Source organism: Heloderma suspectum, chromosome 7 (genome assembly GCF_057233095.1).
Source record: "Heloderma suspectum isolate Gila_16-S chromosome 7, 16-S_ref, whole genome shotgun sequence".
NCBI classification, from domain to species: Eukaryota; Metazoa; Chordata; class Lepidosauria; order Squamata; family Helodermatidae; genus Heloderma; species Heloderma suspectum.
In genome coordinates, this window is record NC_139464.1 from 112,081,648 (window position 1) to 112,101,791 (window position 20,144).

General features: G+C 42.8%; 1 protein-coding gene across 1 annotated transcript in view; it reads left to right on the top strand.

The window, feature by feature from the left end:
- The window catches only part of LMNTD1 (lamin tail domain containing 1), a 236,183-nt gene that overhangs the window by 77,523 nt on the left and 138,516 nt on the right, over window positions 1-20,144 (top strand). The window contains exon 4 of the mRNA XM_084811911.1: window positions 14,981-15,082. Within this exon, the coding sequence (XP_084668037.1) occupies window positions 14,981-15,082 (102 nt within the window). The remainder of the gene's footprint in view (window positions 1-14,980; window positions 15,083-20,144) is intronic.

Here is a 20,144-nt window from a genome sequence, read left to right on the forward strand (position 1 = left end):
TAGTAAATCTGTATCTGGGGACTGAAGGACAACCTCAGCATCCATTTCAACCATGTTTGCAAGATGGTCTCGGCTTTTTCATGGCCATCTGTTTGGACAAAGCACAGAACAACAGCATTCCCTCTAATAGTTGTGCCTGTTATCATGAATTTCTTCAGATAGATACATGACTGAAGGCTTCTCCACACGGGGCTTTTATCCGGCAATCAAGAGCGGTTACTCATGGAAGTTTGTGGGTCCTTTACATGATGTTGTCAAGCTCCAGGGTCTCTCCCATGCTTTCTGCCCTTTATCCCTTTTTTAAAGATCATGGGTCATGAGCTATTTAAATAACCCGAGTTGAATTTCTCCATGAAAAGAAGTGGCGCTATAACACATCGCCATCTAGTGGCTGTATAATGAAACATATAGAGCTTGCAGATAAAGGAACTCCCTGGCGGAATAAAGCAGAACTGCATGAAAAGGGGCAGTCTTAATCCCACAAAGATAGAGAAGCAGAAGCCCTGGTAAACTTGTGGGATAAAAAGCCTCTGTGTAGAAAAGCCCTCAGTTCCTTGCAGGGCTTTGCCAGCTAGCTAGTCTGCCAGTTCTTTGTTGTTAATATGAGCAAGCAATCATTTCAAGAAATGTGAGGAATTAAACTTTTATCCAAAATGTGGTAGTATGTTTCTTTTCCTCCAATTCCTTTAATTTGCATCTTTTCATTTATAGAATGTTCAGCATACCAATGTAACACCCGTCTAAGCTCACCGTACATTTCTGCCATTTGAATGTGTTTGGGGACAAATGCAAAGTTATTGCTGGTTAACATGTTGGATGATTTCAGGAAGGGTGCACTGTGACCATGGTGTCAATGGTTTCCACTTTCAATGTTTGTTTATTGCTGTTGGATTGCTTTCCCATGTCATTATCATAATAACTATCATTTGTGGCATGTCTGCCCATGGCTTCTAAGATATGAAACACCTTAGCTTTGTTGTGTGATAACAAGGGTGATCCATCTGATGCAAATAAGATTTAAAATGATCCCAGATTCATACTTCCCCATGCATTATTTCAGGTGAAATTCTGGAGGAGTTCTTGCTGCAACAATAAATCTTTGCCAAAGGCCTCTTTCCTCTCTTAGGTGGTTGACCTTATCACCCATAGGTATTGCCTTGAAAACATCTGCTGGTTTGTAAAACCCATGTGTAGACTTTGCGTTCATTTAAGCAATCATTGATGATATTTTCAAACAGTTTCAAGTTATATCATAATTTCAAGCGGCATTGGTTGCTTGTTCAGGCATTACGCCTTTTGTCAGCAACAAATAGGTTTCCATATGCAAGGATTACATTTTTCAGCTTTGCAACATTGCATTCGTTCTTTCTAACCTGAGATTTCCCAGAGAAATCTCCCAGATATTTTGTGATATTTGATTCTTGCAGTGTTGATGCCAGTATAATATAGATTTTCAAATTTATCACCTAAGCAGGACACATTTAATGCAATCATAAACAGGACACATTTAATGCAGTCATAAAGCACCTATCAAGAGAGTTGTCATTCTGTATTAGTCCTATAATCCCTCTAAGCACCTTCAGTTGCTGATTCCCATGTTCAGGGCCATCATTATTTGATGATGTTATGAACAGTGTTCCATTGATGATACCAAAATTTCCATGAGATATTCTTGCTAGATTTCAGAATGATTTTTTGAAGTGCTGATCAGCAATACTGTCAGCCCTGAGAAGTATGCTCTACACCTCCAAATGTTTATGTCACAATTATGTTGCTAGTCCTCAAGTTGCCACCAGACTGTCTATCCCTTTTTTACAGCAGTGGCAACAACAGAAGCCCTGTGTGAGCATTCTCTCCCACATGGATTACCATTACATGAGAGGGAAAGCAGGAGACAAGCTTCTTGGCTCTGCCTGCTCCATCATTGGCTATGACAAGCAGTAGCCAATCTACATGGAAATGGGTTTTGAGGCGGTTCTGTTTAAGCCAAGCCAATCGGGCAGACTGTCTAAGCTCCGCCCCTGCCATCTCTCTCTTGGCCCTGGATCTGCGCCTGGCATCCAAGAATTCAGGCTGTCCAAGCCCCACCTCTCCCTGTTCACTATCTCTCACAGGGGTGTGTGAAGAGAGGCTCTCTCCATCCAGCTGGACTATTGAAACCAGAGGAGTCTGTCTCTCCCTGTCTGGAAGAGTCTGGGAAAGTTCCTCCCCCATGTTTTGCGGTTCCTCTTTGGAATCTGAGCTACTGTGCCACTGCCTATGCTCAGAGGCACTCCTGACAGTGAGGAGGCTTGCTCTCCTCACTCCCCCCCCCCCACTCAGTGAAGCTTTTAATATCAGTAAGGCTCCGCATACCTTGGCACTTCCATACATAACAACCTTGTTATGCTCCCCTCCCCACTCATAAAATATTTAAAGGGACAGGCTGCAGGGCGAAACAGCATCCTTTAAAAGCAGCTCCCCACTCATGCACAGCGAATATTTCAAGGGACAGGCAGCGATTGAGCGCAGGGTCAAAACAGTCTCCTTTCAAAGTGGCAGGCTGACTCCCATCCCCAAGGCAATGAGTTCATTCCGGGTAGGCATAAGCCCCCTCCCCACATGCAGCTCTTCCCTTCCGCAAATCAGCACCGCTTTCACCAGCCTGTGCTGAAGCCAGCTGAGGGCACCTGCAATCCCAAACTGCACTGAAGCCGCTGTGACTGGAAAACCCACCACAAAGAGAGTTTTAAAAAACACCCCAATTTAGGGCAAGAAACGCCGCGTTAGCTAAGGGGAGAGGTGTGCGTCATCTGACATGATCGACTTGGGGGAGGAGCAGAACTGGAGTAAAAGCCTGGTGTAGATGAGCCCCAGGTGTCTTCACCTCCAACCATGTGAGGTAGGACAGGTTGCAAGACACCTTTTGGTGTATCTTCCAGAGGTAGACTGCCACCATTCACCTGATAACTAATAACTCAGCTTGCACACATGAGAATCCCGTCTTAAGTCTTACATTTATGGAGAACGATGGGGCGCTTTTCCAGAGCTTCCTTTAAACTCCTTAAAACTGTGGTAAAATGTATCTAGTGGTCTAGGCAGGCTGGGTACAATGAACTTGAGGCTACACTAAAGAAGTATATCAACATCAGTTTCCATTTGCTTATACTTACGCAAGACCAAGATGGGAGAAATTCAGAAATGGTAGACTAAAAATGGTTTTTATTTTAAAAGCATTTAAAAATGGTATTTTAAATGCTTTTAAAATAAAACAAAACACAGAATTAGCTAAGACTTTATTCTCTTGAACTTAAAATCCTAAGAATAGCTCAACACAATGGCTTACAGGTGGGGGACATTTGTGACTTCACAGTGTGATTTAATCTTGACTGTTTGCCAGCTGCTCAAAGTCAAAGGAAGATTTCACAAAGGTATTTCTCTGGAAGGTGGGAACACCCAGAGAGAGAGACTGGGGCTTTCTTCACACAGAGCGTTTATCCTGCGATTGAGATAGCTCAATCATGGAAGTTTCCGGGCTCTTTACATGATGCCATGATCGTTCAAGGTCTCTCCTGCACTAAATGCCCTTTGTTCCATTTTAAATAGATCGCAGATAATGAGCTATCAAATTACCTCGTTGTGTTCCGCTTGAGTTCTCCCCATGAAAAGAGGAAAAGCAGCAAGAAGAGGAGCGAGATCAATGAAAGATAATGGAAGATTCAGATACGGGGAGAAGGAGGGGGAAAGGAGAGGGAGAAAAGGAAGCAGGTGAAAAAGGGAATCGCCGTGATCCTGCATTTAAAACGGAAGCAGAAAGCGCCATTTTAAATGCAGGATTTTAGGCTGGTGTAGAGATGCCCTGGAAATTCAGACTGACCAAGGAGTGCCTGGGATTACCTGATCATGCGCCCTCCAAGTGACTGCTGCATGTACCCATGTATCATAAAGCTAAGCCATGTGGGTGAAGGGGGAGAGCCAGCTTTGGATGTGTAGTAATGTCGATTTTGGTGCCTGCTCATGTCCTTTGTTCAGAGACATTTCAAGAAAGGAGGGAAAGATTGGGTCTGTCACATTGGCTTCATCACCTTTCATGGGCTGAGAAGCTGAACCTCTGCCGAGGGGGCTCCTGGGCTTTTGGAGGATCTCGACATGATTTAGAACACTGGAACCCCAGGATTCTAAATTGTGCGGGCAGTGAGTGTCCCATCAGTACAGAAAGTTCCCTGCTGCAGAAGTTTTCCTTACCAGCACATGGAGGGAGACAGGCACGGTGATGTGACAGCATGGGCAGAACTAGCATACTTGTCCCAGCTCCCCAACTCCCCTCATGTAGAGATAATAATGCCTGGAGAGGCCTATCAACTGCCATTCAATCTGTATCTTGATTTCTCAAGTTTCTAAACCTAAGCAAGGTCACACTCGGCACAATTTCCCATTATGTATATGCGTATTTAACAACATACGTAAATCTACTGATAAAAGAAAGTAAGAAACGTTTTGTGAAGACAGTGAATTCAAACCTGTTAGGGGCTCTAACTATTTTTGATTTCAGCATGTGATGATCTTTCTCCAGAAGGAGAGTCAGCTGCCTTGACTATAAACCATTTTTATACTGCATAGTGTTTAACTCAGTCTGCTTGTGGAAGTTCAACTAAGCTCCCTGCCCAACTCTTAGCTCGGTATCATCCTTCACTGTGATTAAATGTGCCACGTTTCACTGCTTGACTCTTCAAGGGCATTTAGAAAAGTTAGGTTGGTTATAATGTCCTGTCCAACCTGCTCTTCTGTTTGCTGCTGTGTTTGTCGCTCAGTGTGAGATACCTAGTTCCTGAAGGGAATAGGATAATTAATTTGCATCCAAAATTCACCATCACCTGCCACCATCTACCCCCCTTCCTCTTTTTCTGGGAGGTGGTAACAGGGTAGGGGGAATTCCACTGATGAGATGGTAGATGAATAAGTGCTCTTTTTGACCTTTAAAGTCCTAAGTGTTTTGGCCTGGGGGAGCTTAAGGAGAACTGGCTCTCATATGGATTTCCTTGTGTGCTCATCTGAAGGCAGGGGTCTCCAACATTTTGGGGGCGGTGGTCACATTTGTAATGTTGAGAGAGTGTTATGGATGCTCTCACAAAATGGCTGCCACAGTGGGCATGGCCGATCACAAAATGCTCATTTCGCAGAAGGCGAACTGGTGAGACGAAAAGAACAGTAACTCGGCCAAGAACCTAAGTACAAGGCAGAGGTGGGGTCTGAGTTCCAAAATATTACATCACTCTTTTGCACCCAAATAATGATGGTGCTGGACGGCAGCACTTTGCTTTGCAGCATACCAGCCTTCCAGTTTTTTAAAAAAAGTTTCAATTTTTAAAATCTTAAAGAAAATAAAAATCATGACGGGCAGGGAGCTGGTGGGCACCAAGAGAGACATCTGCAGGCATATTGGTGCCCATGGGCACTACATTGGAGACCCCCAGCCTTTAAGAAAGTCTCTGCTCCACGTTTCCTTGCCTTCAGAATCCAGATTTTGGGCCTTCAAGGAGATGCACCTTCTCAGTCATAGCACCATCCTTGTGATAGAATGTTGTCCCCAGGGAGATCTGCCTGGACAGCTCTCTCCTGGTTTTTGGTTTTTTGTTTGCAAAGCAATGAAGGCTTCTTTTTTTAATTCAGGGCAGCCTTTAAGGCATAACATGGTTGAAGAGTACTGCAGCTGATTTTTATTATGTAACTTATTGGATGCTTTGGTTTTTTTAATTATGTTTTAATGAGATTGGTTTATGTATTTTTAATCTAATAATATGTGTTAACCCATTTACTGTGAGCTACTTTGAAGGCTCATTAGGACCATAAACTAGATATTATATATTTAATGCAGGTAATAAACAAACACAAAGCCTGTGGAATAGGGAGTGGCCACCATACATTCCTATATCAGTAATGTTGAATAATGTCCAAAGATTAAAAGAGGATTCCTGCCCAGGACTGACCCTTTTCTCCCTCTGTCCTCTCACCCTACCACATCATTTTTGCTTCTAAATTACTAAACTTGGGAACAATATTGTTAATACCAGAGCTGCCTCCCAAGCAGAAAAAAATACACTGTTGATACTAGAGCTGCTACCCAAGCAGGACAAATATTACCTACTCTGTTTTGGCATTATCTTTGTTTTTTGCTTTGTTGCCTTTTAGGCTAGTCACTAGAAAAGCAAGTGGCAAGGCTGGGTTTTTTCCCCTCTCAAACTTTTAAAAGACAAATATATAGGTTGTGGCTTGTATCTAGATTTAGCTATACTTAGAGTAGATGAGTTGAAATCAATGGGACTTGAGTTAGGGCTTCTTCACACAGAGCTTTTATCCTGCTATTGGGATCGGTTACTCACGGAACTTTGCAGGCCCTTTAGATGATGTCCTGAATCTCCAGGGCGTCTCCCACACTAAATGACCTTTATTCCATTTTTTAAAAGATCGGAGATAGTGAGCTATCAAATTACAGCACTTGAGTTCCTCTTTTATTCCCTCGTGAAAAGAGGAAAACCCGCAATAAGCGGAGCGGGTTAAGTCCCACAGCACCATCTAGAGGTTGTATAATGAAACACATGGAAGACTCAGATAACGGGGGAAAGGAGGGGGGAAAGTTGGGGGAAGGAAGCACATGTAAAGGAAGTCAGTTGTGATCCTGTATTTAAAACAGAAGCAGAAAGCCCCGTTTTAAATGCGGGATTTTAGGCTAGTGTAGAGATGCCCTTAGTTATGATTCACTTAAGTCCCATCGATTAAAACTGGTCTACTCTAAGTATGACTAAGCCTGGGCACAACCCTATGTGCTGTGCTTCTGGACCTGGCAAAAACTACTGAGCTCCATTTCCTGAAGCCCTGAAACAACAGTGCAGTCCAGACTTGCATCATGTGAGCAAATACCGTCAAAATCTCATGCAGCTGCATCGTTATGCAAGTTTACTTGGAAGCAAGTCCCACTGTGTTCAGTGTGCCTCACTCCTTAATAAGTGTGTTTAGGACTGCAGCCACAGTGAAGCATTATATCAAATATTTTATTGTACTCCTTGTACAATATCTTGGGTACTCCTAGACTTAATGTACCATCAAACCTGGCTTTACAAGACCGGATTGCAATAGTGACCTAGAGGTGATAAACTATATCTGATTGTCAATTTCTTGATCCATCTATCCAGTTGCTGCATTTATTGGGGGGGGGGGGTTAATTTTTAAAAAGAAGCAATTGTTTTTGAAAGCAGCCTTTGAATTCCATCCCATCCGCATTTTATAGCATTACTGCAAATTATTCCATTTAAATGCATAGTCAAGCCTGCATCATTATTCCTCAATTTGTCTGAAATACGAACGAGTGAATGGATCTAGAAAAAAATATTCCACACATTAAGATGATATTCTTCTTTGCAAGGACATATTGTAAAGTACAATTACTGCAGAATAACTCAAATATGAATGGCATTTTAAAAACTAATTAGTGCAAATATTTATATATTGTATTTAGATAACACAATCAAGCATTCTTAACATTTTAATAAAGCCCATAGATTTATTGTTGTACCTGAATTTATTTTGGCTTGGCGTTGTGCTATTTCTCATGGGTTAATTGTCCAATCATCTGTATGCAGTGACGTTCAAGGTCTTTAAAGCAATTAAATACAGGAACTTCATTTACATATAGCTTGCTGGCTTTCAGTTGCTACTACTGAAAGGGACAATTCAGAAACATGAAGAATCATGACATTATAATATCAGTGACATCTGTCAAAGGTTCTAAACATGGCAGAAACCCTTTGAGCGATTCAATGCTACCAAGAGGGAAGTGACTAAGCATTCAAAAACGGGGAAGAATTCAAATCTTTGCTTTGCTCCCATTGATTATAGTCATGGCTGAGCATAATATGAGCCCCCAGAAGGGAGGGATCCAAACTGAAGGCTCAAAATGAATTGTTCGAAAGAAAGAGGGCAGCACCCTGAAGTCAGCATAAACTATGCAGGTACTATTATGTCTGGTGCTATTACAGAGATTCCCAACACATTTGAAACTCAAACTATGTTACACAGAGTTCTGACTTTTCTCTCTCCACTTTTAAAAAGCCAAAACCAGCCTCTGGAGGCAGAGAAAGGGCAGGGACTTGTGTGCTTTGGCCAGGGCAAGAGGCAAATGTGAATTATACAGCCAGCCTTGATGTTTCCAGAAATGGCTGTTAGCCATTGCTTCTAGATGTTATCTGATACCTGCAACACCCACCAGTGGTTCATTCTTCTATAATTACTGTTTTGGAACTGAGCCAGTACTGCAGACCTCACAGCCACAGGATCTGGCTAATTTTTGAGCTTTTTCGTTTCTTCCCTCATCCCCTACCTCTTATATCACCTAGCCTGATGAAGAGTTCTGGGGAACTCTAAAGCTTGCATAGTCTTCTGTGGCATTTTGGTTGGTCCTACTAAAGGTATTAGCCTAGCTCTAGATTTTGGATTTCCCCCCTTGATGTTGGATTTTTTACTCATGGACCAACTTTTCATGGACCAACGTGGGTATCTTTGCTTTTTTAAAACGTGTCTTCCCCTCTGGTTATTTTTAGCTGCTTTTTTCACCCCAGGAGGAGGACAATATTCTTCCCCACAGCTGAAAAAGCAGCTTGTGGAGAGAGATTTTTATCTGGAAAATGATCATTAAGCAGTCCTTCTCTATCTGCCCTCCCTCCACCTTGACTCAAAGGCTAATTTGGGCCAAAGGAAAAATGGAGATTAAAAGGAGCCTTCTGGGGAAATACTAACCTAAGTAACCACATGGAAGACTTCTCTTTAGAAAATTTTGCTAGCCAGCATAATCAACGTTAGGAGACAGATCGAAAAACAATGAAGAGTTGCCAGATGAGATAGATCAGGGGTAGGCAACTGGTACCCTCCATATGTTTTGGACTACAATTCCCATCAACCCTAGCCAGCATGGCCAATGGTCAGGGGTTATGGTAGTTATAGTCCACAACATCTGGAGGGCAATGGGTTGCCTACCCTAGAGACAGACTTTCTGTCCAAGAAACATTCTAGCCCAACATCAAGGTGGAATTGATGTTTCCTGGGGATTCATGCTATGGTTTTCACTTGGTGGCCTGGGATGTTATTAATAAGATGAATTAGGTCTCCCAACTATGTCCCCTTCTTTACCATGAATACTGGTTAGTCTTCCACCTAGAGAAGTAGGAATTCCCACCCCCAAGAAGGAATTCCATTTTCCTTTTGATTTATGCTAGATATCAGCTGTTGATGAGCTGTACAATTAACTATCTCTGGAGCAATCCAGAATCTCCAAATTAAAGTCTGTAAATATATTGCTCTATTGAGACATTATACAAAAATCTGTGGAGTTTGTTGTCCTAGGTTTCCCCTTGGGCTTAACCATCTTAATAGCTTAATTAAGAAAGTGGTTATTAATGTCTAGAGGCAAGTAACATATAACCAATTCTTTTAAAATCAAGATTGTGAGTGTGGAATTAATGTGATGAAAATGAAAGTTTTTCCACATCACCTCAAACTTCTCTTGATGGTAATTTACTGTTTTATCCCATGGTGACAATGATTATGGATGCAGAAAACAAACCTCAGTTGTATTTGGGGGATAAGAAGCATTAAAAACAACACACTCTGGCCCCATCTACACCGGGCTTTTACTCCGGGGCGGTGCGAGTCAAGATCCTTCATGATAGATGACGCAGTCGCAACTTTGCAGCCATCCGTGGTTTTTGCCCAGAAAAAGCGGACTAGTTCCAAGGAGTCATCTTACTGCAATTTTGGGGGTTTGCTGCAGGTTCCCCCGCGGTTGTGGGTTGTCTGTTCCTTCCCCGAACTGACTTCGCATCTTACAGTGGGCGTGTTGTAGGTGTGCATAGTGCCTGCGTCACTCTGTGGTGCCCCTTTACTTCCCCATCCCTTCGCAGCTGCGCAGTTACAGAGGCACAGAGAGGCGTTTTCATTTATTTAATCACACTTTCGCACATTTTTGCAGCTTCATATCTTCACAACGGTTGCTTTTGGACTCAGTGCCGAAGGGCTGGGGGGGGGGACTTGGGGGAAGGAACAACATTGCTCTGGGCACCATTTTGGAGTGAGGGCTAGGCACGTAGCGCTCACGCTTGTGAGTGCGAACCATCGCGAGAGTCTCAGGCTGGGGAACTGACAAGCTGATGGTGCGGAAATGAAGGAGCACAAAACACCCACTTTTTACCTAAAACAGGGTCAGAAAGACACAGCAGAGCCCCTGGAATATAAAACAGCCACTGAAGTGTCGCACCCCCACACTCATGGGACTGCACAGCTGTGCATTTCAGTATAACGGCAAAAAAAGAGGGCACGGGGAGTCTCTTAGGGAAGTGTGCAGTACATTGTGAGTGCATCGCAGGGCATGGTGATTCGAAGCCGCATTGCTGCACAGTTGCAGCGGGGTGGGGGGTCAAAGCAGTGCCATATAGATGGGGCCATGGTGTTAACGAACAGCAGTATTTAACACATATTGGACTTACATACTTATAGCATCAGAGGATGAAGTGAACATATTTTGTAAGAATTTTGATTCTATTTGTGATTGCGTGCTTTGGGTCAGAACTGATCTGGCAGTATAGGAAATTCTCTCCTAAATACTTGGATTGTGTGAATATTCCCCCTTTGAACGATCCTGTTCAGTGACAGTGGGCAGTGTCCAATTCGACACCGCCACTAATGTAAATTACATTGTGCTAGCATAAGTCCCCTCTCGCGCAACCCCGGTAGCATTTGCTGGAGTGGTGAGTTTTCTTTTGAAACCCATCGCCCCAGCAAATACTACTGGAGTTGCGCTAGAGGTCACTTATGCTAGTGCAACATAATTCACATTAGTGGTGGTGTCGAATTGGACACTGCCCTGCTGTTTTCCTTGGTTGCTGTTGGTTTATTGCCATTCCCCCCGCCCCGCTGCTTTTCTTTCCTGTTCCTTAGTCACATGAGTATCACAGCCAACCAGGGGATAGTGAATGGGATGAAACCATGGCAGTATACCTGGTACGATGATGTCCATACATAAAACAAAGCCCCAACCAATCAGGTTTGGTTATGTATGCCGTATCATCATCACTGAGCGAGAGTGTGGGCATGCGATGATCATTGAAAGGATGAAGTGAAAATTTTCACAAGGAGTGCTGAAAAGTCTCCAGAAGGAGTACGCATTTTTTTACACTGTGAAAAACATTTGCAAAAAACATTGGATGTTTCAGCTCAGTCCTGAAAGAAGGCTAAAACTGCTTTGCAAGCTGATTTGTTAAAAACGGAAACTTCATCCAACGAGAAGTGCTATTCACAGCTTCACGTTGTTTAATATGGACTTTTATTCACTGCCTTGGTTCTGTACTCACTGTTGCCAGCCCGCAGAGCAGGAGAAGAGTATGATTCATCGCAATTAATTAAGCATATTTCTTTATTTATAAGGTACCTGTAACCAATGCAAGTAAAATATGATTCTCTCTGGGCTGGTTCACTCACTCATGTTTACCACTCTACACTTGATGACTGACAGACAAATGTGGGAACAGACTCCATTGAAAAGCTTTGCATTTGAGCCAATGCGAGACCTCTCTTTGTGGCATGAGATCTGTGATGGCATATTCATACAGACATCACCGCTTGATGCTGCCTTCATGAGCGTGCATGTGCAAGCCAACCATTCAGTTCAAAGAAAAATAAATAAATAAATAAATAAATAAACGAGCTCTTGCTGTAGGGCAAGGAAGTTTCGCATTCCTGCATTGCTTTGTGCCTCTTAAAATGTCACTCAAGTTTCCATCACTGCCTAGGGGGCAGGATGGGTTTTTACTTTTTGACTTTTGATTGATATCTGTGGAGTGTCCCAAGCAGGAATGTTTTTGTTTTCTGTATGTGGGGGTGGGAGGGTGGAGGCAAGCCATAAAGTGCACCGTGACCCTTTCTGGGCTGTGTAGTTTTGGTCTTTAACGGTGCAATCATATGCATGGCTGGCTGGGGAACGCTGGGAGTTGTAGGCCTTTTCTCTATCTAAACATGCATGGGATTGCACCCTAAGAGTTCGTAGTTTCTATTAGTAAGTAACCTCCCCCACACCATCACACCCTATATTTTGCACTCGGGTCCAAATTCCAGAGTACAAAATACAGAGGTACCATGACATATGTACTCTGCCATTTGGCCTTTTTACTTCAACTGTAAAAATGTGGAATAGCCAGTGTGGTATAGTGGTTAGAGTGTTGAATGGGGACTCGGGAGATCCGGGTTCTAGTCCCCACACCAGCATGAAGCTCACTGGGTGATTTTGGGCCAGTCACTGACTCTCACCCCAACCTACCTCACAGGCTTGTTGTGAGGATCAAATGGAGAGGAGGAGGAGTATGTAAGCCACCTTGGGTTCCTTGCAAGAGGAAAAAAGGCAGGATATAAATGTAATAATAAATAAAAATAATAAATAACAACATGTCAGTAAATTCCCTTTAAAATGCTATATCACCTTGGTTTTCTGACCGTGTTCATTTAATTCTTAATGAAACAGCACTGAAATTCACTGTAGGACAAATCCCAGTAGGTCCAGTGACGCATGCACAATAAAAATGTAAGGCCATATTTTATGTAAAAAAAAACACCAAATAAACATACCCACCTAACAGTAATGAGTCAGTGGTGAAATGCTGAACAACATAAAAACCTGTGCTAATTATCTCCCCACAGCTTAGGCAGGGCATTTCACTATTCATTTTCTTTTACATTTTTGTAATAAAATCTTAATTTGGCCTCACCCTTACCTCAAAAGCCTGCTAAACAAAACATTGTAAACTAAGCCAAACACAACCAGCTGAGTGCCTGCAGTAAAGGCTCTGTCTGGATTTATTAGGCAAACATAAGAGGAAAGCTTTTGCAGAAAAGATTTAATATCTGGTGAATTGTATAATAAAATCAAGATAGCCAGCGAGTGTGCAGTTCCTCCTGAATTTTATATCATGTCTAGCACTTCCTGTGCGGTTAACCCTACTCATGAATTTGTTTATATCATATTTTCACCAATAATAGGCCAGAATTTTAACCATGCTTTTTCTCCCAAACAATTTTGCACCTACAAAGGGTTGACTTCCCAAATGTTACAATTTGACCTGGACCATTCCAGTTGTGATCTTCTGTTGTGTGATGTACTTTTGCATACATAATCAAAGCAGTTAAACCTTTTCCACTTTTTACGAATGGATACTTATGTTGTTCAGCTTTTCTCAGTTGGGGAACAGGGAATGGAGTTACCACCTTCTTACCTCACAATATGAGCCAAGAACACCTAATAATGCCAGTGGTGTTAAGCCAATTTATGTATTTATTTCCTGCAAATATATCCTGCTCTGTCTTTAAAGAATTCAGAAAGGCAAAGAAAGATGAAAACCCTGATGAGTGGTAAAAGGTGTTTGATAGTGCTGTTGCGTCTCCCGAATATACCATGACCTGAGTCACACATGGAAAACAACCCACGATTGTTAATGAAGGAGTGAGTGCTAGCAAGCATGCAGGCTCCTTTCCACTCACTCCTGCTGAGTTAAACAACCCAAGAATGCTCCATCCCTGGGTTGTTTATTGTGATGTCCGAACTCAGAACTGGAGGGAAGAACCACCCAGACTTGTAACCCATGGTTTGTTCTTGGGTTACAAGTGTTGTTCTACAACAACAACCTCTAATTCCGAGTTTAGACACCATGATAACCCAGAGATGGAGCATTCCTGTGATGTTTTACTCATTGGGAGTGGGCAGGCAGGTGCCTGCGCAATTGCTTGCTCCCACTTGTTCCTGGCTACCCAGGGTTTGTTTAAATCCTGGGTAGCCATGATGTGTGAATTGGGCCATTATCTTTTTGGTCTTGGTCTGAGCCGAAGGGGGAGGTCTTCCTGGTTGTCAGTGTCGTTCACTGTGAACCTGAGAAATAACAGATGCGATGGGTGCCTATGTGCTAGTACCCATATGTCATCAACATCTTGCCACTTGAGCCATTTCGTACTTTACTTATCATACCTGGGTTCACGTTCCCAAGTATAAAACCATTCAAGTTGACTCAGATGTGTTTATATTTTTTTGAAGGCAGTACACCTGAAATATAGCTTCAAATAACAATTGGGACGTGTTGAGGGCAGGCACATATGTAATCAGTTTTAAAAGGACAAAGGCAAAACCCAACAACACAAGCATGTGCTTCACATCTGTTGAGACATGTGTATTTGGTAGGTGGGTATGCATACCCACGCACAAGAAGTGTAGTAAGAACAGGCTCTTCAGCAATACTGGAAGATACGGGAATGCTATTTTGCACTGTCCACTTCCCTGAACAATAGCACATTATAGGGCAGCCTTACAAGTTGCCTTGCGAGGAGAGAGTACTGGGTATTTGTAGTGTTTTTGTAATGTCTGTTTACAACATTACGAAACATTTGCGACAGGTTGAGCAGGCAGTAAGCAGATCAGGCCCACCAAACTTGTGACCCAGAAAGCCAGCCACTTTTCAGGGGCTCCGCTTGACAATTCCTTTGTTATAGTAGCCCCAGAACAGGCAGCAGAAACAGGGCAATTATTGCACACTTGGCAGGCTGCCATAAATGAGGTTGGTGGGTTGCAAATTGTGTGGGCCTGGTACATGTAAAGCTTATAGCACTCTCATTTTGTAGCACGTCACTCTCAACACCATAACTAATTTTAGGTGCAATATTTCCCCCCCTGTACTACCTCCCCCCATCACACTTATATGGAGGGCTTCCCCCCAGTAATTCAGAAAAGCAGCAGGTAGGGGACAATACTGTATACATGCTTGGTTGAAAGAGACTGTTGTTTTAATACAGCATCACAGCTACATGATTTGGCAGCATGATAGAGATGATGTACAAAGTAGCTAATAAGGCCTTTCCAGTTCCCCCTTTGTCGGCCTGCTTGCCTTCTCCCTTACAAAGAATCTCCCTTTTGCTCCAACAGCTCATCACCAAAGAGGCGAACAGCAGCGGAGCCATTGAAAAGCTGCAGTCAGAGCACACGAACAGTCAACAGCACATCAAAGACCTAGAGGCAAGGCTAGAGGTCAGTGTCTGTCAGTTTGCTGGTAATTGCACTCCCGAATCACTATAACGCAAAATTTGTGGACGCAGATGGACATTTCCATTTAATTTCCCTGTATGATTTTTCTGCTTAATGTTAAATTGTCCGTTTCACAAAGATAGTCATGTTTGCCATTAACAATGCCTAAATTCAGGGCCCTTGGAGAAATACACCCTTTCTCTTTGTGTCTTCTTTTTTTTTTTTTGGTCTTTTCACATAGAGTAGTCTTTGTACAAGTAGAAATGGGACAATTTTTAAGCTAAAATGTTGGGAAGGATAAAAAGCTACAATTTTGATTAAAAGGGATGAAGCAGATGCATACATCTGAATGGGAAACATTCAGATATTACAAGAATAGAAAACTGGAACAGAAAATCATGGGTTATCAATTTGAGATTGGGAATAGGCAGTGTTTTTTTTGCCCTGCAAACATGAAGATGGTATGATCGAAGTTGACTGTATTGTGCGTGTTTATTTACGTATATGCAGTTATTTAATGGTTACCCTGTAACAAAGTTCTCGGGGTGGCTCACAGCAAGAAATACAACCATTTAAAATTCAGTAACAATTTTAAAACAAAATAAATATATAAATGCAGCATGAAAACATAATGTGCAGAGGATAAAAACAGTTTAAAGCTAAAACACATTAAAAGGCTGGGGTGGGGGGAGTTTTCCCCAAGAACCGAAATGACACTAACGCAGGTGCCAGGTTTGTCTCTGGGGAGCAGGGGCGTGGCTAGGTTCTTAAAAGATCCGGGGCACAGGCCCATAACACAAATGTGTATATTTATATATATTATATCTCTGAGTCTAAGCGCACCTCTAAAATATATATATATATATATATATATATATGTACGTATGTGTGTGTGTGTGTGTGTGTGTGTGTATGTGTGTATGTGTGTGGTGAGTGCATGTGGCGTGCTTGCGTGTGTGTATAGATTACATACATACATACATACATACATACGAAGTGTGCACTGACCCCCCACCCCACTTCAACTCAGACCCCGGTTCAGCATTTTGGAAAACATCCCACTTCTGCTTGGGCCAATTTGTAGTCGGACCACTTCAGCTCAGCACCAAACCTGAGTCAAGGTTTGGAAAAAGGAGTCTTTATGCTTGCTGTTGACTACCATGGGAAATTAGAAAAAAAACTGTAACTTTTTTCTCTTGGTCAGAACTGGATGATAATTTCAAGCATAGTAGCCCCCTAGAAGGGGATTACACCTGCCCAATGTCAGAAAAATAGGTGCAGGGTTTATATTTTGATATTCTTTTAAAGGGAACTGCCAATAACGTTTTAATTCCTTGGAAGAATTGGATAAAAATTTCAGGATTCATTGCCCCATCAGAGGAGATCATGTCTGCCAAATTTCAGAGTGCTAGCCACAAGGGTTTTTGTGCAAGGGTGGCCTTGACATTTTGAGGTCTCCAAAAGAGGACATGCTTATCTACTTATGTTCCTTGTGGACCATTGTTCTGAAAATTACAGACAGCCTACAGTTGTCCCTAAGTAAGAAACCAGCAAAGTGTCAGAAGGATAGGTGCAGCAGTTCATGTGGAAGGGGAGTTTGGGGAGGGAGTGATTTGCTTTCCCTTCCATTCACCCCTTCCCCGATAGTTTTTGGGTAAATTTGTATGAAAATGTACAGGTCATTAGAGGTGTCCCCCAGGCAAGAAACCTGCAAAATTTCTGAAGGATATACATGCATTCTAATTTAGAATTACTAGAATTTATTTACATTTCACCAGTGTCAGCAGCAGGGGAACATGGGTGGGAAGGTGCTATTGCACTCATGTCCTGCTCTTGGCTTTCCTATGGGCATCTGGTTGGCCACTGTGAGAACAGAATGCTGGACTAGATGGACCTTGGTCTGATCCAGCACGGCTCTTGTTATGTTCTTAAATAGAGAGTGGCTCTAAGCATGTGCAGAATTTTTTTCTTTCACCACTGAGCATGTACATTCTCCCCCTACCAATTCTATTCCCCTCCATGCAACCATCCCTCCTCATCCTACCATCCTCCAGCAACTCTTCATCAAAACAGATGTCTTGTTTTGTGCAATTCCTCTCTGTGCACAAGCTCTCGTTGTATCTTCCTCCCCATAACTTCATTTGTGCCAGGACTTCACCAAGATTCAGCCAATGAGTCTGTTTTCAAAACTAGGGCTAAGTTATGGAGAAGCTCTGAGCATGTACTAAGTGCCTTTCCCTCGCCACTGAAGTGAGAGTTCATGCAACCCCCCCCCCCAACCCACAAATGACAAAACATGCATAGGACTGAGCTGAAAGGGTAGTCAATTCATTAGATGGAATTACGTAGGCACTGTATTAAGCCTGCAGTACTATGCTCACAACTCAGGACTTATTTCTGAGTAAACATGCAGAACATCAGGGTGCAAACCTCCCTGCAAAAGTAACCTGTGCTAGAATCCTATGCACAATTTCCTGAGGGTAAGCCTCATTAAACATAATGGGACTTCTCAGTAGGCAGACATAGGCTTGTATAAATGACCAGGGTTTATCTCCCCTTCACTTAAAAACAAGCCCCAAACTCCTATTTTTATTAAAGCTTTCTGTTCATAGGACCATAGGAAGTTGCTTTGTACTGAGTCAGGCCCTGGGTCCATCTAGCCCAGTATTGTCAACACTGACTGGCAGCAGCAGCTTTCCAGGGTTTCAGGCAGGATTCTTTCCTAGCCCTACCTGGAGATGCTGGGGATTGAACCTGGGACCTCCTGCATGCCAGGCATGTGCTCCACCACTGAGCTACAGCCCTTCCTGTTGCTGGATAATGGCAACTGAAAAACAAAACAGCCCCAGATTTGTTTGTCTGCAACCATGTGAACCCACTCTTCTCAAAGACTTGAAGAGAAGGAGAAAAATCAACCCTCTTGTCTGTTTATATAAAGTCGAATACAGTTCAGAACTTCTCTTGCCCACCAAAGAGAATTCTCATTAAGAATTCCCCAAGATATGCTCTGGGTGGAATAAAGAAGAAAAAGAAAGAACAAGATTGGGGAAGGAAGAAGAAAAGAAGAATGGTGATTGGAAATGCAGGGGGGTGGGTAGAGAGAATTCCCTAAGCCAACTGTCTCCTTTCAGAGAGGTAGTACTTCAGAGGAATTAGGAGGCTGTGCAGGGTTTGCAAGGATTGCAGTACTTAAATTCACTTTATGAGGTGAGGTGGCTGAGGGCTTTTTCTAGCTTTTTTTTAAAAAAACTGTAGAACCTATTTAAAAGCCTCAGCAGCTCCTGAGTATCATGACACCACATAATCCTAACCCTCATTTTGGAATAATTTGAGTCCTACAGCTATTTAGGAGAAGTTAAAGCAGAGGGAGAGAAAGAAGTTTGTGGAGGCTGATTGGATCCTTTGCTATACTGAAGCTACTACACTTCTGCAGAAGCCAAAGGTTCCAATTTGGGGCAGTAAAATCAGATGCTGTGTGAAATACCAGTATTTCACATGGAGCTCTTTCTTTCCTTCCTTCCCGCTCTTCACAATTTCATTTCAAGCAAGCTCCCAACAGTGGGCATGTAAGAGCAGTAAAGGGGGGGGGGGAGGTTTTTTGCACCTCAAAAGAAGCCTACACCAGAGATTAGGAATAGTGACCTCCTAATCGTCACCTTAAACACCTTCTGATTAGGATCTCTAATCCCCTGTGTGGCGTGACAGTTTTTTTTACTTTTTTAGTCTTTGAGAAAAGGAAACTTTATACATGGCTAGCACAAAAGCCACTGGACCTAAATGTCTGAAGTTTGGCAGGCTTAGTCATCTCCATAGGGGCTGCGAGGTCTCCAAATTCCATGAACTTATGTGGAAGCACAAAAAAATTATAGCTCTTTACTTTGACAGATTTTCTTGAAAAAAGTAAATTTTACCTGTGGCTAGCACAAAAGCCACTAGACCTAAGTGTCTGAAATTGGTCAAGTTTAATCAGATCCACAGAGGCTATCAGGACTCCAAATTTCCTTTATTTATCGTACAAACTAAAAACGTTATGGCCGTTTCTGTTTTCCAATGCAATTCAATGGGAAAGTGTTTAAAAATGGCAATAAAAGGTCCGGGGCACAGCTCAAAAGATCTGGGGCCCGTGGCCAGGTGGGCCGCTTTAATGATGCCCCTACTGGGGAGGGTATTCTACAACCAGGGTACCACCACTAAAAAGGCCCTTTTGCTTGTAGCCGCCCCAGCCACCCGCTGCACCTCACTTAGCAGAGGAACTCAGAGAAAGGCCTCCATAGATCTCAAGGTCTTGGTAATTACATGTGGAGAAGGCAGTCCTTCAGCTACCCTAGTCCCAGGCTATGAAGGGCCTTGAAAATTAAAAGAGGCGCCTGGAATTGGCCCTAGAAACAGAATGGGAATGCATGAAGTGCTCATTCTACCGCCTAGTCCCAACTAGCAATCTCACAGCAATATTTTGAAATAAGTGAAGTTTCAGGACCATTTCAAAGGCATCCTGATGTACAACCCGTGGAGACACAGTCCTGGCTTCAGTAAGTGACTTTACACTAAGAGCCTGTATGTATATCCTGTTTAATCATCTGGATAGGATTAAAGCCTCTCTGCGTTTAGTGAAGTTATGGATTTGCACATAACCATTACTCTTCAAGCTGCTTTGGAAAACCCCAGATCACCTGGTTACTCTGTTCAGATTCCTTCCACTTGAGAAGTTAGATCTGCTAGGCCAGCCTTTCCCAACCTGGTGCCCTCCAGATGTTTTGGACTTCAACTCCCATCAGCCCCAAACAGAATTGGCATTGATTCTGGGAGGTCTCATTCAAAAAATCTGGAGGGCACCAAGTTGGGGATGACTGTGCTAGGGCATGAGACAGAGCCTTTTCTGTAACGACACCTATGCTCTGTAACAATCTTCCTAGGAAGGCCCATAGTGCTGCTTCACTATCTACTTTTCATTGATTAGTAAAAACCTTGGTATTTACTAAAGCTTTTGAAATGTATTTGTGTTACTATTCTTTTCATGCATTTACACACTAGTTTCTTGTTTTGTTTCCCAATCTGCCATTTTGAT